Here is a 21297-nt window from a genome sequence, read left to right on the forward strand (position 1 = left end):
CTAGGCAAGCTTCTTAGTATATCTAAGCCCCAGTTTGCTTACCTGTAGATTGAGGATAATGACTGTGGCACAGACGATGAAACCTGTTCACCATTGGCCTCAGGCATTAGGATGAACGCATTTTCCAGCCTCCCTTGCAGTTAGATTTCGGGGGACGAACCTCCAGCTCTGGCATTTCCTTTACTGCAGTAACTTAGAGACCATGTTCCAGCTAGAGTTGCTACCAGGATGAAGGAGGGTGGCCCATCCTGCATGTGATTTTATGTGAACATGAAATAAATGCTGTTTTATTAAGGCACTGAGATTTCAGTCCTCCCTCCCATTCTTCCCTTCTCCTTTCCTCTCTCTTTTCTCCTTCCTCTCCCCCTCACTTCCTCCTTTCCTCCCTCCCTCCCTCCCTTCCTTCTTTCCTGATACTGTAGCATAGTATAGCATATCCTGATTAATACAGACGTCACACCTACTTCACACAGGTATATGGATTAAACAATGTCAAGGATACAATGCTGGGGACATAGGGACACATAATAAGTCTTTAATACATATATTATTATTTTATATAATTCAAACTCATCATTTTAGAGATTAAAAATGCTGAGGCTTAAAGGAGTTAAGTGATTTAACCACAAGGAAACAGCTAATTTGGGGTATATATAGCTAAAGATTTCCAATCTGGGTTTCTTTCAAATATATTGCGATCTTCCCCTAAACCAGATGTACCCCTTCAGTGAAAGAAACATTTAGATGCTTTAACGCTGTTGAACTGAATTTATTTAAAGAAGGTAGCTAGTACGTTGAAGCTTCAGTGATATCTGAACAATGTTGATCTCAGTCTTATAACTGTCACGTGGCACCTATTTGAAAGTTAGCTAATTATCTTCAAATCTACTCATGAAATTTTTTTTTTTTTTACTCTAAATTCCCTCTCTTTTTTTTTTACTCTAAATTCTCTTAGTAAACATTCTGGAAATAATAATTACCTATCTGAAAAACAGAGTGACCCTTTAAAAAATTCCCAGTACATTTACTTGAAATTAGAATGGCATATCATTTATTAACTTGCAGAACCATAGAATACAATAATTATTATACTTTTTTACTTTAAGTATTTTTCTAATACCTTTATAAATTACTATAATTAGACAGCAGTTTTGAGTTAGATCTTTTTTCTGTTGGTAGATTTCCATTGTAAGTCAGTGTGTGGTAATTCTGCTGGTGGAGTTGAGCAAACTTCCCCAGCTCCGAGGAAACATGAAGCCCTTTGGGAGATAATTCACACCCAGTTCCCAACTTTAGAGTAAGCAATATAAGTTTTCCATCATTTTGCTATTCAAACTAAGGGTGCTTACTTGTGTCAAGAATTTTCAAAACAGTTTTCAGTGTAGTGTTTTCAGCATAGTATTCAGTGTAATTCTCAGCAGAGTATGGTGGTTCAGAGTGTGAGCTTTGGAACCCAGGAAATGTGCTGCCATCTCTATGGATATCCCACTAGCTTTGCAATTTTAGGCAAGTTACTTCATCTTTTTTGAGCTGTAGTTTTCTCATTTACAAAATGAGAATATGCCCTACCTCAAAGGATGTTACAAAGTTAAACGTGATGTAAAATGCATATTGTTTGGGAGGGAAGAAATAATTATAATCAAATAACTGATAATACATTATTGGAAACCAGCCTAAAGGAATATTATATATAGAAAAAGTCTTTGGTGTGAAATAATTCCTCGTATTATTTGCAGGGCTCAACAAGTTATAAACAATCTAAGTGTCTAATAGGAGAATGGTTAAATAAATTGCAAGGTGCACATATAATAAAGTCTATAGAGTATCTTTGTCGATGTCAGTAAGAAATGTTTTATGAGCTGCTTGTGAATACTAAGTAGGTCACTTTAATGATTTATCCTGACTCCCTGCCTGCTACATGGCAAATACGATGGCATTTCTAAATTCTGTTGGGTCGTTGAAGGGAGAGCATCGACTCTGATATAATTTGTGCACTGCCTGCACCTCTGCCTTCCTCTGTTTCAGCTGCTGCTTTGTCATCTGTTTTGGCTGCTGCCTGCAGTTACTTTACTCGCCCCTGTTGCTGTTCCCTACACCTCTCCACAGCCATTTATCCACATCTTTTCCTGGGTCGGACTGCCCACATAGTGGCCCTGCCCCAGCTTTGACCTCTACCATCTTTTGAGGCTCTCTTCCTTGCTGTTGCTAAAAGCTCAGTACTGCCTGCTCCTGATTTGTTACTGATGTCCCTTGTACCGTTTCACTAAACTGCCACAGGCTGGCCAGCCCTCTGCTCGGCTGTCCCAAAACTGGGGCTCTGACCCTCATGATCTCCATCACTTATCTTTCCTGCTGGCTTACAAGGAGATCCCTGCCCCTTCTTGTGGCTTCTTCTAACTCGTATATGTAGGGGTTGGGGGAGGGGGCTGGAAGACTCGTTAGCCCCTAGAGATCCATTCTTACCATTGAGCCACAGAGCCCTTCCATTGCCAAGTGCGCTAGGTTCTGATGGGCATAATCACTGCCCCTGTCTGCTCCAGCCCTGTGGCTGATTCTTGCCCAGGTTCCATTTGCCTTACTCATGCCTTTGTTTTCTCTTTCAGGTCATCTATTGTGCCTCTCCGTAACCTGCCCTATCAGCTATGCTGCTGTATATTGGAATTCACTGTATATGTGAACCTCAGATGGGAACCCAGAAGTTTCCTGGATTCAGGTCCATGGGGACTGGGAACTTTGCCCAACTCCGTGAGCAGGTGATTCCTTAGCTCGGATCAAGTGGAAATCCTTGCTTAAGTCATATTGCTAAATAAAAAAAAGCAGAGAAACAAAAGATATCAATGAAAGATGATCCTAACTCTTAAGAACAGATTTACTTACGTGAGAATCACTGGAAGGTAAAATCAAAATATCTGTAATGTTAATATTTGGCTGATGTGACGATAGCTGCTTTTCTTTCTTTAATTCTCTAAGTTTCTACCATGCAATTTATTTTTTAATAGAAAAAATGACACAATTTAAGAAATCATTGCAAAGAAATAACCCAGGGGCTGGGAACAAATTTATTTAAAGCACAGTCACACTTAAACTTTCTTTTGTGATTTTCCTTTGCTATAAAAAAAACAGTATTCTGGCTGATTCCAGAAGCATTTGTTCTCACTTCAAGTCCTTCAGTACACCTTTGCCTTGCCTTCTGCAGTTCTTGTTCTCATATTCTTATCTGTACCAGTATCTGTGTTTGTGGGCATGTATGTTATCTGCTTGCTTCCTATCTATCTACCTGTCTATCTGTCTATCCATCATCATCTCCATATCATACCTATAGCAGGTACTGTTGGTGCCCTGCCCAATCTTGACACTCACCTTCCCCACATAGGCCAACTCTTGTTTCCAATGGCCAGCATCTGCGATTCTTTGCCTGAAGGCTATCTCTGGAGATAGGAGCCTGCATGTGAGACACACTGGAAGCACTTGGAATCGACATGCACCTCCCTCCCCAGCAGTCCTTAACCATGACAGGAATTGGTGATTCAATGCTCCCAACTCCCTTGTTCTTTGGGGAATGGAGACAGTTGAGTCATGTTCTCTACCGTCTCCCAGAGACTCCAGCAGGACTGAGTCCAGCAATGCAGCCATATTGGCTGCCTCATTTCCCCACTCTCCTACTAGTTCTTCCAGGGATCACTTCCCCAGTACACATTTGCATTCAAATCCTCCTGTCAGGGTCTGTTCCAGGGAAAATGCAACCTAAAAACATATCTTCATTCATATCTATTTCCTGCAGTTCACATGAAAATGGCTTAAGCGTTACAGCTGTCTCAGAGCTAAGTGTGAGCTCAAAATGTGGCAGGACTGCTAACAAAATGAACACTATACTAGGTAGCAATACTAGAATAATGGTTCAAAAGAGTCAATGTATCTGTCCTGTTCTGGATGCAACTTTTTTTTTTTTTTTTGTGGTACGGTGGCCTCTCACTGCTGTGGCCTCTCCCGTTGCAGAGCACAGGCTCCGGACGCGCAGGCTCAGCGGCCATGGCTCACGGGCCCAGCCGCTCCGCGGCACGTGGGATCCTCCCGGACCGGGGCACGAACCCGTGTCCCCTGCATCGGAAGGCGGGCTCTCAACCACTGCGCCACCAGGGAAGCCCCTGGATGCAACATTTAAAAAAAGATATTCCAAAATTGGAAAATGACTGTAACCTGATTAGTAGTTTAGGAACCTAATGACAAAGCTAACAGTTAAGGAAAGTAAAGCAGTTTGGCTCGGAGAATAAACCACTAACTGACGGCATAGTCACTGTACCCAGGTGGCTGAAGGGAAGTCCTGTGCACAGTGGACTAAATGTGTTTCATCTTTCTCCAGAAGGCAGAACTCTGATTGGACAAAAGTTAGAGAAAAGGAAATTTTGACCCTGGAAAATGAAGAATTTTCTAACAATTAGAGCGTTTCCTTAACTAATGCAAGATCCTAGTCCCTGGAAATACTTAGGCAGAGGGCAAAAGTCATCTAAAGCCATTCCATCCCTTAAAATAAAACAGGTCACACAAGCCTCTGTGATTCTCACCAAAAGCTCATTTCAGTCAATAGCATTTTGTCTCTGCAATTCCATCAGACTGCCATCCTGTTGCATACCTTGCTGGTCCTACCTCGTAGTTTTTCTGGTTCCCTAGAGACCTTCATTCTGGATTTGCACCGTAGTTCTGTTTCCCGGCCAACTTTGGGTATTAACAACATAGTTTCGGACTTGCTTTTCCAGGATCCAGGGCCACCTGCTCTCTCTCTTTGCATAACTGCTGGCAGTTGGCCTTGTTACCCCCAGTCCCTCCTGCTGTCCTACCCCAGATAGCGATGGCTTCTCACTTGGTCCCTGCCTGACACGGGAAGAAGAGCAGGACACAAGGGAATAGAATCCTCACTGAGGTGAGAGCTTAAGTGACTTCTTTCTAAATTTACTTCCAGCTCTATACTTCTATGATTAGTTTTCTTGTCACTTTTTGTTATCCTCATTCTTAAGCTTTTTTTCCTTGTCTATTAATCTATAAGCATTGCTTCTCCAGCTACCCTGGGAAAATCAAGCCAGTTTCCAGTTTAATAGCATCACTACTTCAAATCCCTACCTAAGCTCTCCTTTTCTCCCATGTTCTCCCAAGCCTTGGTGACCGGGTTAGCCTTTTACTTTGTCTAAAGGGATGTACTTCTGTGAGGAAGGAACCCCCAGCCCATGCTTTTCCCATGGATGACTTATTTGTCCTCACTTTAACTGGTGCCTTCTTCAGCAGTCTGTGTCTTACCTGCAATTCTCCTGCAGAGGACGCTGTTTCCCACACCGAGCACTGCCTTGCCAGACCTCTGGCTGGGCTCAGTGGATACTGGGTATTGCCACCCTCTTCTGCAGGCAAAGCAGACCTGCTGCCCAGTGGGACAGCTCTCTCTGATGCCACACAAGTAGAGCTTGTTTTTCATGATGAAAACATGTGTTGTTCCTGTTGGCAGATTTAGGACCGGTAGGTAGAAATACAGGGCTCTGGACCCCATAAGGATCTTGGAGCAAATCTGCAGAGAACTGGGCTGGGAGAACTATATGGTGTTACAATACTCATTTACTTTCTCAACAGACATTTACTGAGTGTCTGATTTGCCTTGAAGCCTCAGAAATCAGGTATTAGAAAGCAAAAAGGAGCTGAAAATCTATTCAGGGAAAGAGACATGTAAGTTATAATGTAATCTGGGATGTGTACAAAATACTATGCGAATACAAAATGGGGAGCAGTCACAACAGACACAAACTCCTACATAGTATCCTGGGCTCTGGAGAAGAACACGAGTTCATAGGCTCTGTGCTGGCTTAGGATGGGGGTCGATTCCCCATTGAGCCACTTACTAGCTAAGAGACTTTGGGCACGTTATTTCAGTTCTCTAAGGTATTCCTTGTGGCAGTAGTACTGGGAAGATTAAAGGAGAAGGAAAGCAAAAGACCTGCAAAATTTCTGGCACAGAGTAGGTTAAAAAATGTTGTTTCCACTCTCTTTGATTGCTTCTCAGGATAGAAATTATTGGGGCAGTTCCTCATACAATGTTCGTGGTATCTGGATCCCAATTTCAACTTTTCCAAATGTCTCCATTGTGATGCAGCTTCCGGACTTTCCAAGTGGAGGCCCTTATGACCCACCATGGTATATGGGTGTTTCTTTGGACAGCACACCTGAAATATTTTCATTTTTTTTCTTGTTTCTTTTTTCCCCCTGTTCTTTGTTTCTCATTTTCTCTCTCATGGGTTTTCTTCATGAGACCAAGCCCCCATTTCATAACTTCTCATTCTATTTTCTGGGCACAATGAAGAAACCCCTGGTGTCTCAGCTCCTGATTCTGGTAATTTCTTCAACATCAGCCTTCCTGGATAGAGGCTGCTCTTTCCATCTAAATGCACCACACTCTCATGGATGTGGCCCTGGTACCACCAAGTTTCCTCTTTGAATGACACTTGGTAGATGCCTTACTTTGTAGGCATCTTATCTAGAGATGTGAATAAAAGACGCTCCCTTGTTCTGGGGACCAGTGATGTCTCCATTGAAATATAAGGGAATGGAACTTGGGATAAGCAGGAGGATATCAACAAGGTAAGAAACCAGGTGCCCCTAGAGCGTGAACCAAGGGAAGAAAATCTGTGTGGGGCACAAATGAAACAAAGATGGAGCCTTCAGATGCCTCTGTCTCTAAATCTCTGCTGGAGATGCAGGAGTTTGTCAAGCCTCACGTATTCTATCATAAAAGGTAGATGACAATGTCTGCCACAACACTGAAAAGTTAAATTCTGGATTTCATTTTAAACGTTAGAGTTAGAGATACAGGCTTGCTCATGATCAAATTATCCTCTACTTTGTCACTTACCTGGTCGGTAGACTTTGTGTGGTCATCTCCAGCTTTCACCTAGAAGACACGTGCTGAGCAAACAAAACCATTGAAATTATTTCTTATACCAGTCAGTCTGTTTCTATTGTTGTCACTCTTACAAAGTAGAGAGAGGGAACATACACATTTAATAAATAGAAAATATTTATTATACAGCAGTATCAAGATATTTGACAACAGACAGTAACAAGCCAAAGGAAAACACTTTTACAAGAGCTATACAATTTGTATAAGCACATACATTAAGGTGGAAAGTTTCTGTCCTTTTCTTATAGGGTATGTATGTATATATTTCCAATTTTGAACGATGATAATTTAAGAGCTAGTACTCTATTCAGGAAAACTTTTAATCATGATAATAGTAGGCATTCAGAGTAATAATGTGACTGGTGTTGAATGTGTTCACCAAATGTCTCAGACTAAAACCTCAGGACAAACTGACATAGTATTTGAATAGTAGAAGCAGTTTTCCTGATCTAGTCTTACTTTAAAAGTATCTGAATGCACAAGTCCTGATCTTAAGAACATATGTCAGTGGCATTAAGATAAAAAACCTGTTTCACTAATAATAGATAGTATACTTTCCCTTGCTATTTTGCCAGTTAGTAGACCATATATTAAGCATTGGAACCATCCATTTTCCTCATTCTGCTTCATGACAGTGAAAATATGGAACTGAAATCCATGTTTCAGTCATGAGGTCTTTCTACCAAAGGTGTAATAAAGTAATTTTTTAAAAGGAAAGGCAGTCTATTCTTGATATAAAACTGACTAAACTTGGCAGTAGAATATGGGAAGACATAAGAAATACGAGCCTCAAACATTGGAGTGGATGTTAAATTCTGAACAAATGATGCAGTGAGTATTTAAAGAGTCTAAGATACATTTTGGCTGAGAAATCAGCAGCTTCAACATGAAGGAAGCATATTAAACACGACTGAACATAAAGCATAAACAAAGATACTTAAGGGGGTAAGATTCATTCCCAAGTAATACAAGAAATCGAAACAGCAAGAAAAATCTCTTTTATTGGGGAGAAAAAGGGGGAGCAAAAACGAAACAACTGGATTACATGTATGTGGATAGTATACACCGCAAAGAACAAAAATAAAAAGACAAGTTATGAGTGAAAATATAGGAATAAAAGAACGTGGAAATAAAAATTAAAAGAGATCAACAAGTGATGAATAAATAATTTGGGAAATCATGACCAGACTTAGAAGTTAGTATATGCCTTAAGCACATAAAGCTTAAGAAGCTGTGGAAAATTAAGAAAACAAACAAACCCTAAAGAAATCTGAAATAATGTAAATACTGCCATTCCAATCTTATGTTTTAATAATGATGTGTGCAAGTTTATAAAACGTACCTTTTTATTGTTACCCACAGTTTCTGCGAACTTTTAGTATAACAAATTTTCAAACCTCTTCATTAATAACATATTTCCACATCATAAAATATCTGAAAAATAAGTTCTCTCTTAGAAGAAGAGGGACCATCTGAGCAGCATATGAAAAACATTGGACCAAAGCAGTCAAACCTTCAAAGAGCTCCTGTAAATACCGATGGCAATGGTATATAAAATGTTATTTGGAACATAAATATATCTACACTATATCGGAAGACAATCTTCTCGTTGCAGTTAGATTGACATTACTTTGCACAAATTTCATTGTCACAGGTATTATAAGGACACAAGAACACATTCACTTGCTAGTTACAGGGACTTCAGTGACAATTAGAAAGAATTAATTGTCATTTAAACCAATAATAGTTGCTATGAGTACACCATTGAGTTCAAAGATGGATTTGTTTCTGTAGCACATAGAAACAATGGCACCAAATACACATAATGCATCTTAGAAGTTCAACTGGTAAGTATTATTTGCTACAGTAAATGGAAGGTAACAATTTTGCGACATGGTTTGTTCTCTTTAACGTAAGGGCAAAGGAGAGCCCCCTTGGCACACAAGTTAATCCACAGAAAGTCTTCTGCCACTGTCAAAACAATCTCTTGTCTGGACTTCTGAAATCACCAGTAAGCGAGCATCAGTTATGGGAAGCTGATTTTTGCTGACTGATTTTGTTCAAAGCCCCAAGCTTATGCACTGTCTTGCTTCTCATTCCGCCCTCCCTTAGCACTCCTGATGAAATGCTTTTTGGTGATAATTTTGCCCTTATTCCTATTTTCTAAATAGAGAGAAATCACAAAGCAGCAAGGTATCCACACACCTTTCTCCAAGTGTGACAGCAAGGCTGGCACTGGATGGGGTGCAGTCGGAGAGCAGAGGCCCCTTTTGGGGCCAGTTCCCAAGTGTCCCGAAGACCAGGGGTCTGTGGGCCCAGTAGGGAGAAGGGCTTGAGAGAAATGAGCTGCTGTCCATCACTGTTCTCCGGGCGGTTCCACGCCTGCCCCTCCTTCACCCACCTGCTCTGTCTGACTCCACCATGCTCGCTGGGAATACCGTGACGACGAGCTAATGATTCAACTGGGCGGTCCTCCCGGGCTGTCCCCTTCCACACGGGCCAAGGGTGTGGGCATGTATATCTATGCACAATGGTCCGAAGAGATTATGTTGATTGATTTTGTTCATTCTTGTGATTCAAGTTACATACTATATGGGATTGTGCTTTGTCAGAATTCCCTTTCTTCCCAGAGAAGGCTTTTGAGTAATTCAAGAATCAGAATCTTAGCCTGGATCGCTTTTTGCTGGCAGAGTCCCGCGTCTCTCGCGCGGGCCTTGCTAAGACGGCAGCCGCGATCTCTTCCCTGCCCCCGACTTCACCTCCAGCCTCCGCGTCTCCCCCAGCCTTCTGCAAGTCTCCGGAGGTGCTGGTGCCCCCGACCCCTCCTGCTTTCCCCTGTGGACACCCCCTCCCTACAGGGTGGAAGAGCTTTGCTTATAGTCCCTCAGGATGACAGAGGCGTAGGTCGCGTTGGGAGGGGTGCAGAGCACCGACTCGGACACGGGGGAGCTGGGCGCCGAGCTGCCCGAGGCCGCCGAGTCGCGGAAGGGGGACGGGGGCGTCAGGGCCGGCGAGTCCTCCGGAGTTGGTTTGCTGGCCGCCCGCAGCTCCTCTCCCTCCTCCCCCAGGTCGTCTTCCTCCGTGTTCCCTTCCCGCTCGTACAAGTACTCCTGCAGGAGCCTGAACCTCTCGCTGTCGTCCTCGTCGTCGTCCTCGGCCGACGGGGAGACGGGCTCCTCCCCGAAGGTGCTCAGCTGCAGGGGCAGCATCCGCAGGTGCTGCGGCGGCGCCGGGGGCGGGAAGAGGGGCCGCACCCCGTTCCCCGGAGCCCCGGGGACTGCGAGCACCGAGTTGAAATCCGGGATCCCGGTGCTGAAATTGTTGACCACTCCCTGCAGCTGGTCCAAGAGGGATTTCTGCGCTGGCGGCGGCGGCGGCGGCTGCTGGAGGGGAGGGGGCAAGCCCCTGGGGACAGCCGGGTCGGCCAGGAAGAGGGGGGTCTCCTCTGCGGTCAGGTGGGGCGGCAGAGGCGGGGTGCTCACCACCGCGGTCGGCACGCGTCGGTGCACCACCATAGAAGGACTGCTGGGCGGGCTGAAGCCGATCGGCCGGGCGCCCTCCTCTTCCACGCTGTAAAGGGTCTTGGTGCTGGTATCGGAAAAGGTCAGGCTCTTGCCGGAGCCTTGGTAACTTTTAGTGAGGGGTTTGATGACGGCTGTTTGGTTGCAGGCCGTCTCGTTGGTCTTCACGTGCACAGAGAGGCGGTGCCACATGTGCTGTCCTTTGGGCACCTGTCTTCCACCTGGTTCAGACCATGACACAGACTTGCCATTAAAACTATGAATAAAATAGAGATGGGTTTATTTGCAGATATATCATGCACACAGGGTGACATACATATAAAACATTTGTTAGCCCAGCTCAAAGCAATTTGACTCCCCCCTCGACGGTATGTATGCTTGTCCTCCACACCCCTACCCTCTCGTTATTATACATCCAACACCAAAATCTGCAGTGACCACAGGTTGCCTCTGAAGCAACCTGGGATTCCATCCACCTCAAGACCAGGTAGGACATTTTGACCTTGAGAAAAGTTGTGGGGGAGAAGAGCCAGCTTGTTGTAGAAGCAGCTCTTTTCATTTAGGTCTATGATTTCACAGCTATTACACACACACCCACACACATACACACACACTCCAAGGCAACGATAAAATTGTTGCTCAGTACAAGCCTTTGAAAGATTCCAAAATTGATGGAGGAAACAAATTAAAAGTAAAATCTTAGTTACACATGAACAACAGAGCATAATGACCATAGCTATTGCCTCCCTTTCTTAGTCCCTGGAACAAATTAAAACACACGGATAAGGCTACTCTCATTGTCCTGTGAAGTTATAAAAGACATCCTCTCAGTTGCCCATTCTGATATGCGGGTATTTCCTGTGTTAACAGGGGTGGCATGATTATGCACATGGCATCTGTACAGAAGAGAAAAAAAGGAGATGACAGAAAAACCCAGACCCATGCTTCACTTGAGTTTCCTAACTTTCGGCTTTCTTTTTATTTCAAAGTATTATTCCTGACACAGACAGTGGATCACAATTCACACAGCAGCTAGTTTGGGATTTTCACCCTGGCAGGATTTAATGAGGCGTGTTTGAAAGAGACAGAACTGGAAGGCCCAGAAAAATACAAATACCTATATCCTGCTTTAGTCTTCTCGCATAGTTTGATGCAAATGTGACAAAATTAAGATTCAGACAAAGCAGAAGTTACTGAGACCAGACTTCTCTGGGGCCTTTTCCTCATTGAGCATTGGTGAAGAAAAGTCTTAGGGAAGCAGCAATCCTCCACACTTACCAATTTTCATTTTCATGGGATCCCCATAAAACCAACCAAATAGAATATATCTCTGAAGGAAAAAAAAAATGAGATGTACTGGGTGCATATACTACAAATTCTATTCTGTCTGTTCTAATAATTCTGGTCTTACTTTCGGACTTGGTTTATTTTCTGTATAATTTTTAGCAGATGGTGGTACTTTAACATAGCATACTATTAATAACAATAGTGTTAATACTTAAATAGGGAAATCATTTTCTTCTTCTTTTTTTTTTTTCAGGAGTTTGCTTTTTCTTTGTGTCCATGAAAACAACAGAGAAAGTAGCACAATAATGACACATTTTTGACATTAAAAGGAAGAGGGAAAATGAGTATTTGTTTCTTAGGTGGATATGTGAAATAGACTATTTCATATCAGATTCTTTTGTTTGGAAAAATGTAGGAAATGATCAATAGTTAGCATAATGGTTTATTTAATCATTTTGAAAATACAAGAATGACTACTTCAAAAATTATATGTGAGTTCCACATTTATGATGAAGGTAGTGTTTTGACATTTCAAATTTTATAATCCTGAAAGTGAAGTGAGTCAAATAAATACAGATTTGTGTTGAAAGTCTGATATCAATTATAGAAAATTCTGGATATAAAAGTTTAAAAATAGATATAACAGGTAAATTTTTCTCATTATTTGGGAAGAAGGCAGTTCCTCCATATATCTGATAATCTATGCTGTATTTTTAATAGTCCAAGAAAAATCTCATCTCCAAAATACTATATCAAAATTAATATTTCACTCAAACGTAGGCTTAATATAATCTCTAAGAATGTATATCTGCTTCTAAATGTGAAATTACCGACTTATCAACCTCTACACTCTCTTGTTAGAATAGCTGACTCTCTCCTGAGGCGAGCAAACTAAAGAATGAGCCGGTGGTGTTCTGGCAAGAGCGTCAACCAGCCAAAGGCAAGACCAGAACCCACAGCTCCTCTTCTGAGTTTGAAATTCTAGGCAAGCTCGCCTCCCACTTTCACCTTTCTCAGTTTCCTCCATCTCTCACTCTACTCAAACTTTTTCTCTCCTTATGCATTTAGTATGCCTCTTCCAGAAAGTATAAGGCTGCCCAGTTGCCTCTCGCCTTGCATAAATATGCTTTAGTGTAATTTCCAACCGCAATGCTTTGCATCCCTTTCAATTGCAATGGAAACACTTTTTCCTTCTCCAGATGCTTGCCTCTCCATGCTCATTAAGAAAATCACTAAACTAAAAGGCTGCTTGTGTCATTTAGGGGTGTGTGTGTGTGTGTGTGTGTGTGTGTGTGTGTGTGTGTGTGTGTTTTAAAAACCAATTCCCTTGAGAGCTAGTCTGACCTAATTCAATAAGTAGGCTTAGATATCCAAATGAAACATTGCCCAGTCTCCATATATGCCAGCAAAAAAAGGTAACCTTGTACTGCTGGGACTTAGTTCACTCTCTGGCTCCCTCACATGGGTAGTTTTCTACCTTGTCCAGGGGTCCTATATGAGCCTCTTTTTCAATCATGTAAAAGGCATTATTAATCATCTTGCAGACAGATATGATCACAATTTAGTCCTATTTAATCCAATAGCAATTTTATTCTTGTGATGGAAGATTTTCACCCTGGCTGTCAAAATTAGCAGCTTTCATTCCCCTCAGAGTCTTGCTCTAGATTTTCTGTAAAGTGCTGTTTAATTAGGAAACAGTTATAATGCCCTAGGGAATTTATCAGATTAAGAAAATTAGATTAACCTTTTTTTTTCAAGGACAAAATTGCTTCCTAAAAACCAGAGTGGAGGAAAGGCACCATCTCATAGAAACTGCATCACAGGGTATAAACTTTGGTCTTTCTAGATTAGTTATTTTTAACCTATGGTTCACAGATAGCTTGAATGGTCCATGAATCTACATGTATATTAGAGCATTGTTTTTAGGCTGAATCAATATTATGTTTTTGTAGATTATGGGCTGCTATTTTTAAATGCAAAATGCTGTTATGATAAATGGTACTTCTAGATATAAGTGTAACTAAGTTCTGAGAAGCCTTTTTTCATGTTTTGTGTTCAAGTGGCCACTAATAAAGGTACAATTACCGTCACAGATTCAGGTGAAGGTTTAATAACAATTTTCGTGTGAAAGTGATTATCCTATTTGAAAAGGTGGAGAACCCATTGCTGTGATATTAAGAAGAGAAAAATTTATAAAATATGGGGCAGCAAAAAGGAATAAATGTGTTATAAGGATGCAATATTATTATGAAATAAGACTTTTATTGAAACCGGATAACTTTAATACATTGTGTTCCAGCCATCAGCTTCTTCATTCTATTATTTAATTTTACTTGGTTCCCTAATCTTAGGAAAAGCAACCTGGTTTAGAAACACCACAAAATTGTCACAAAGCACCCGACCTTTCTTGCTCTGACTTCAAAAGACAGACATCAGACTGAACAATCTTATATTTGAAGATCAAATGCAGTAGTGTTTGGAGTAAATACCTCGAGTAGCTAAATATATTTGCTGATATTGCAGTGATTGGAGGAAATCGCTGTGAGGCCTAGGAGGGGCTAGAGATATGGAGGATGATGCGCACTGAGTCCTGTAGAGCTGAGTGGGGAGAGGGCAGCGGCTCCAGCTCCAGCTCCAGCAGGCTTGGGATCTTGCTTTGGTTTTTCTTTCCTTAGATAAGTATCACAATCCCCCCCAAACAGAAAACCCAATATTTACAGCACTTTAGAGAAGAGTTGGAAGTGGGTGGTGTAAACAGATTAGAGTATCTTTTTTTTTTTCAGATTAGTTTACCTTTGGCATTCAGAGTGATCCTGTCTGTTTTATTTGTTTCGGTAAGTCCTAGTTACATCTGCAAAGTACACTGCTCTCTGCTCCAGAGATGTCTAAAATGGGAATAACAGTGGGTGGATGTTTGAGATCAGAAGGGACGCATCCTGCACAAGCTGCCTGAGGGGGAAGCTTGCACAACACCGGTCTCCATTATGTCCAATGCAAGTCTTTGCCACTAGGCTTAATAGCTGCACAACAGACGTAAGGATGGCATCCAGAGAGCCCAGACAAGGAAAGACCTTCCCAAGAGGAGGGAAGTCTCGCTCCTTGGAATCTGAGGAGGGTAGCATTTGTTTTCTTTGAAAATGAAAATAGAAACAGGAAATGCCATTGGGTCACAGCGTGGAGAGAATGGCTCACCAAGTAAACAAGCTACAGCCACAGGCTTGCAGACAGTTCTGCTGTGGCCCTACAGCTACGACTGGGACATCTGGCCTTTCAAGGAGGAGGTGGTGTTGCCCTGAGACACTTCAGAAGGGATGCCAGAGCTGCCCTGTCCAGGTATCTCACCTCCACCTGCTTCAGCAAAGCTGGTACCAGAATGCAGTGCAGTTTGAACAGTGATTCTTGTAGCACATCAGGCATAGGACGATTTGAAACCATTTGAGTCAGACTCCTGTTTTCCCAGGCAACCCCAAGTTAGTCTTCAACACAAAGAACTCCCACTGACTCCAGTTTCCCTTCTTGAAAGCTTTCCAGAAAAAATATGCATATTTAGTATATATTCTGTGTATATATATTCAGTATATATATATATCTATATATCTTTGGAAGCTTATCTGAACATATTTAAAATCTCTCACCTTATTGAATCACCACGTCTTATAAGGTAGAGAATCTCTGAATGTGTTGGTGAAGACAAACGCTTTTCGATATCATGAGAACATGGTAGTTTCTGATGATATTAAATCTTAAATGGCATTGTGAATTTTATCCCTCTCCTCTTTGATTCTAACCTCATCATAAGCTAATCAGAAAACCATTTGGCTTGCTGAAATATACAATATCACAAAGTCTAAATATACAGTCCTCCTTTTAGAATCTTTAGATCAATCACAATGAATATCCTAAAGTTATATGATTCAGGATAAAAGACAACATAAAGAAAATCAGTTTGCCTTTATTAAGCCTTGTGCTTTCTCCAATGAATTAATAAAGAAAAAGACATCCACAAATGAAATTACCGCATCAATAAAGTATGTAAGAGCCCATAGACTGTGTCCGCGTGTAGGGTCTACTATCTTGAGAAAATTGACAAATCTATTTCAAACTAAAGCGTAGAATTCTGACGGTTACTAAACGTTTTCTAAGTACATGTTGAATGGCCTTCGGCTCAACCTAATGATGATTGCTGGCTGAGGAAAGAAATTCTGGTGCCAAAGTTTATTTATGACATCATATTGGTACAGCAGCATTGTTTTAGCAGAGGTATACCAGGTGTAATTATATTCCTCCAGGAGGTACAGATGAACCTAATTATGTTCCTTTTGAAGAAAGTTCAGGTCAAGCATTATCATTTTTTTCTATGCTCCATGCTTCCAGACCTATAATTTTTTTTTTTTTTTTGCGGTATGCGGGCCTCTCACCGTTGTGGCCTCTCCCGTTGCAGAGCACAGGCTTCGGACGCGCAGGCTCAGCGGCCATGGCTCACGGGCCCAGCCGCTCCGCTGCATGTGGGATCTTCCCGGACCTGGGCACGAACCCGTGTCCCCTGCATCGGCAGGCGGACTCTCAACCACTGCACCACCAGGGAAGCCCCCAGACCTATAATTTTAATAGCAAGTCTTTGGATGCTCTTCAGCAATACTTGAGTCCTCACATTTTCCCTGGAAGTATAGGGCAGTTGCATTGCCCTGCAGGGATTACTCCTCAGAGGCAGGAGAGATCTAGGCAGACCATAATGATCCAGTAGGCTGCTTTATTTCTATCACTAGTCCCTTTGCCTTGCTTGTTCATAAAAGCTGTGGAAACCGAAGGTCACAAAAAGAACATATCTTTTTTTTTCCCCCCCGCAGGAACAACCGAGGCTAAAAATAGTCAGTCTCAGTCTATGGTGCACAGCTTGGAAGCTACCAATCTTCTCCTGATCCTTTACTATCTCCAGAAAGCTTGAGTAGATCTTATTTCAAAAGTTCTTTACAACCAACCTGTTAGCTTTGCTGACTGTTGCATTATTTTTTGTCACCTACCAATGATGGACCCACATTCAGCCTTTGTTTTTGCTTTTAGGCACTCACCTTTAAGTCATGAAATGTTAAGTGACTCTCTTCTCTCTCTGGCCCTGCTGTCATGACATGACAAGCACATCTACTAGTCCCATAAATCCCTTTTGACAGGCAGCCAGCAGCTGTCATAATCAGGATGTCCTTCCTGTGTTCTTGGTCAGACTCAACCCTTGGTGCAAGAAACACTCAATGCTTTTTGACTCGGGAGAATTACAGAGAATGCATCCGAGCAGACTAGAGTGGCTGTGATCTAGATGTGCAGAGTCCTCCCAGCCACCAATTATTTTTCCCTCCAAGAGTCAGTACGATTTGACCGAGACCACACACTTTCTATTGGAGCCTTTCCAGGGAATGTCAGAACACGACTTCCCAATGCACTCCACTGAGTGAAGAGAAGCGACGCTAGGGCCCCATTCACCAGGCTCCACAGCCAGGTTCAGTAGCAAACATTTGAACAAATTGGGCTCTTCTCATCTGAAGAGCTATTCAAGCCACAGACACCTCATCAGTGAGCTCCCTCCTGCTGCAGGAATGTGTACCTTTGACTCTCCCAGGAGTTTGAAGGGCTGTAAAGGAACAGCTGAAGATGACCACAGACTCCGTGCACAATGAATTGAACATGGTCTATGTTCTTTTGTTGACTTAAAGAGACACTGTCAAGATCTAAAGGTCAAAAATTGGACCAAACATGCACCGGTTTTATCAGATGGAGAAAATCTGATAAAAGCACTAAAGTTCTGGGGAAATAGCTACTTTCCTTTTTGTTTGTTTGTTTGTTTGTTTTTGCAAAACTCACTTTTTGTGGGACTCACAGAACTTTTGCTTTGTGCTCCCCAGGGCATAGGAGGCACCCAGCAAAGGCTGGTGTTCACCTCGTCAAACTGACATTATGGAATCCTTCCATAAGTTCAAATCATGGCTTTTACCTTAATGCAGACAGGATCATATAAAATATTTGTGTAGCAGCAAAAAAAAAAAAAAGGCAAAGAAAGAAAACAAAAGAAAGAGCTCTGTTTGCCAAGGAGAAGCTAACAAATTTGTGAAGGGGGAAAATTCACTTTCAAGTTTGTGAGTGGGAGTCACAAACAAAAGTGAATCTCTAGAATGGGAAAAAAATGTTGCCTCTTGCATCAAAACATAAAAAAGCAAAAAGACTAACAGCTTGACAGTGTCCTTTTAAGAACAATGGACGATCAAATTAAGGCAGTCGTGCAAACCATGGCACGTAAATGGTTCCTCGTTCTTGATGGCATGCACCACATCTGTTTCCAGGTTAGAAAGTAGGAAAACCCAGGAGAGAGAAAGCAAGGGGCAAACCACTATTTTTTCCATGCAGCTTCTCTTACACATTCACTGCAGTGTGTGGGTTTTCAAAGCTGCACATGTGCCGACGGACACTGTCTGGTGGGCGAGAATTCTGGCTGCCTCTTCCTGAAGATGGAAAAGAAAAAGATACCCAGTGAGTGAGCGGTTATACACGTAACTAGAGATGGCGATCACACCACTTGGGCGGTGCCAGGGCTGGGGTAGGGCCTAGCTTGGCTCCTGAGCCTTTCTCCACATAACCTGCACCTGCACATCCTGGATCTTCCTTGTGTTGCCCAGCTGTTTCTTACTGCCAGGCCCAATTCTGAAAGTCACGTCAGTGGAGTGCATTCTTTCTTTTACCTTGTGGGACCGTCTCTTCCCAAGCGGCAGATGCTTTCTCAGCTGTGTATGTGTCTATCCCAAATTGGCTCTCTTCCCTCCACTCTTGACACTTTCCTTTATTCTTGGAGGCAGCGGACTCCACCTAAATCTTCCCACTCACCATCCCTCTTAAGGGATGCTCCTGGGTTTATGTCTTACACTGTGACTTGTAGTGCTAATTTTACTCTATATTATGTTATCATAAAAGCAGTGCTGTCACTTAGCATAAAGTCACATGTATCTCTTGGCCCTCATAAGACGGAATGTATGTTGTGGTGGAAAGAGGGGAAGTGGCAAGAGATTGGGCAAGCCTCCCACCAGGGGAGAACGTCATCTCATTCCCTGGTTGGATGTCTCCTTGTACAGCACAGAGTGTGTGTGTGGTAAGGGGATAAGAGCCCTGACTTGACATGACCAGGATGATGGGGCGGCCATGTGCAGGTGGCCATGTGCAGGTGGCCTTTCCAGCATCTGTTGGAGTGAGGATACGTGGGTTTCACACAAGTTAAAGACACATGAGTTTCCCACTTTATTAGGTGGTGGGATAAAGTCATCTTAGTGACACTCCACATAAGAGGGCAGCCAATCATAGAAGAGAATTTGAGGAACAAGATGCTAAAGATGAACCGTCAGCAGGTGCTGTGAGTGGTGTGGATAAGGTCACAGTCATGAAGCCCCTATAGGGCTTTCTAGAAACTCACAAATGTTCTGTCAATCATCCGTGGGCCACCTACCCCAAGATCCTGGTGACAATTATCCATTGTTAATCAGAAGAGGACCACAACAGCTCCAGGCAAGTCAAAGACCTTTGTCAACTCTCCTATCTCTTTTTCCCATCAAAGCAAGCAGAAAAAGGGAAATTCAGAAGAGGGAAGAGGCAGAGATATTTCAGGAGCGGACCACGTCCCTTCCTAGTCCAAGTCTTTCAGGTTGAAGCCTAACATTGTTCTGGAAAGGAGAGATGTGAATTTGAGGTTTGAAACAAGAATACAGTGGAATATCTTTTTAATACCTGAAAGCAAGGAATCTAGTATGAATGCAGAAGGTGAGAAAAAAGATTTTTCATAGCACAGTTGAAGGTGAAGGAGAAAAAATAAAATTGATCAATATGTATATTTCCATCAAGTTTGGACCATTCGGTAAACCATTTGAAAGTACATGATCTACCCAGAACAATCTGAAGTCCTCATCCAGAGTTAAGAACTTGAAACACCTTGGTATAATTTTAGTACCACTACAAAAATCAATTTACTTAAGAAAATTAGACAAAGAGATAATGTTTGTTACTGAATGAGGCAAAGTAACATGACATTTAATATGCCCACCTGAAATTACAAAGATCATGAAAACAATGAAAACATTAGTAGTAGATGCCCAGGAATAAAAATATGCTGTTTGAATATATAATGAAGTTACTGGTAGAAAAGGGCATTTCACCTGTAAACTAATGTTAAAGCAACTTCATTTCTCATGAAAGAAGGCAGAAAATACACTCAAAGCACTTGGCTTTGGCTTGCTAAACTGCCTGCATCCCCTTGAATCCTCCAATTAATTCTCCTTTAGATAATGTCTGTATGTGGCCTGGTCCAGTGGTGCTGGGAAGCCAGGACCCTGGCAGGGCTGGCTTCCTGTCCCCATGACCAATACAGACACACGGTGGGTCTCTTATCAGAAGGGCCCTGTATTCAGGGTTTAGTGCTCTGTGGTCATCCTTTTGATACTTGTAATCATTTTATCACTTAATTTGTGTTTTGTAAGTGATGTTCCATGTGGAAACGGAGCATGCACTGGGGGTTTAGAGCCTCACCTCAAGCATGATACTGCCTCGCTGGACAGGTTTTCAGTTTCTTGTTCCTTGCACCCCACCCCCACCCCCCCTTGGGGACCAGAGCCCATCCAGCCTCCCACTGCCCACCCCTGCCTAATGATCACGGTCACCCTCCTCCCCTGCCAGGGGTCTGTGGGAACAGGTGTGGGAAGATCAGATCAGGATCAGGTGCCCATGCCCAATAACATTTCAAGGCAGCTGATGGCCGTGGCCAACTCCTCCTTGAACTGGCAGGTCCACTGTGCATTTGGTGAGGAACACGGCAGGGGTGAGCCTCTCGCTCATCCTCCGTGCATGTACCTTGCCCGTCCCTGTACTGTTGTTGCGATACCCTTGAGGGTTGCCGGTCTACCATGGGCTGGGGCAGGAGGCACCTGGAAAGGGGAGATGCCTGGTTCAGTTTCTCCGTGGCATCTACCCAGTGACTGGCTGGAGGGGAACCTGGCAGCCTGAGCGTGTGTGCGGAGTCACTGAGTGGCTAGCTGCCGCGCCTGGCAGGGTCTGTGCTTGCTCGTCAAGTATCCCCCGCAAGGGAGTACAGCGTTCCGTGGCAAATAAGAAACCAACATGACAGGTCTACAGAGAGACGGTAGAAGAAAGGAAAGGGCTTTATATTTTAGTGCCTTTAACATTTTTCCCTCTATGTTTTCAACCAGGGGCTACGGGTTTTCATTTTGCACTGGGCCGTGCAATTGATACAGCTGGTCCTGTCTGCTGGAATGTACAGATGATGGATGATAAAAACCATGGGGAAACGTCTTGACAGCTCAGAGACTTGTTCTGCTGACATTAGCATAGGTGCACACAGTGTGGCATGAGGGACAGCTCAGCATTTGTGTCTCCTGGGGACTGGGGCAGGAAGCTCTGTGGCCTCTGTAGCTGACTTGGAAATACTCTTGCAGTTATGGACAGTTCTGTGATTGCTTTGGGGGTTTCAACCATATTGACAGCCAAATTTCACATAGTAACTCCAAGCAATCC

At 42.9% G+C, this 21297-nt stretch overlaps 1 protein-coding gene across 2 annotated transcripts in view; it reads right to left on the minus strand.

Annotated features, from left to right (window-relative positions):
* Nucleotides 1-8935: 8935 nt before the first annotated feature.
* GRM1 (glutamate metabotropic receptor 1) overlaps nucleotides 8936-21297 on the minus strand; it is a 365040-nt gene continuing 352678 nt past the window's right edge. Inside the window, exon 8 of one of the 2 annotated variants that reach the window (XM_032651301.1) lies at nucleotides 8936-10711. In XM_032651301.1, the coding sequence (XP_032507192.1) occupies nucleotides 9787-10711 (925 nt within the window). In that variant the 3' untranslated portion in view covers nucleotides 8936-9786. Of the gene's footprint in view, nucleotides 10712-18169; nucleotides 18231-21297 lie in introns of those variants that run through there. The other variant, XM_032651302.1, reaches the window with a different exon arrangement.

This window comes from Phocoena sinus, chromosome 12, assembly GCF_008692025.1.
Source record: "Phocoena sinus isolate mPhoSin1 chromosome 12, mPhoSin1.pri, whole genome shotgun sequence".
Lineage (NCBI taxonomy): Eukaryota > Metazoa > Chordata > Mammalia > Artiodactyla > Phocoenidae > Phocoena > Phocoena sinus.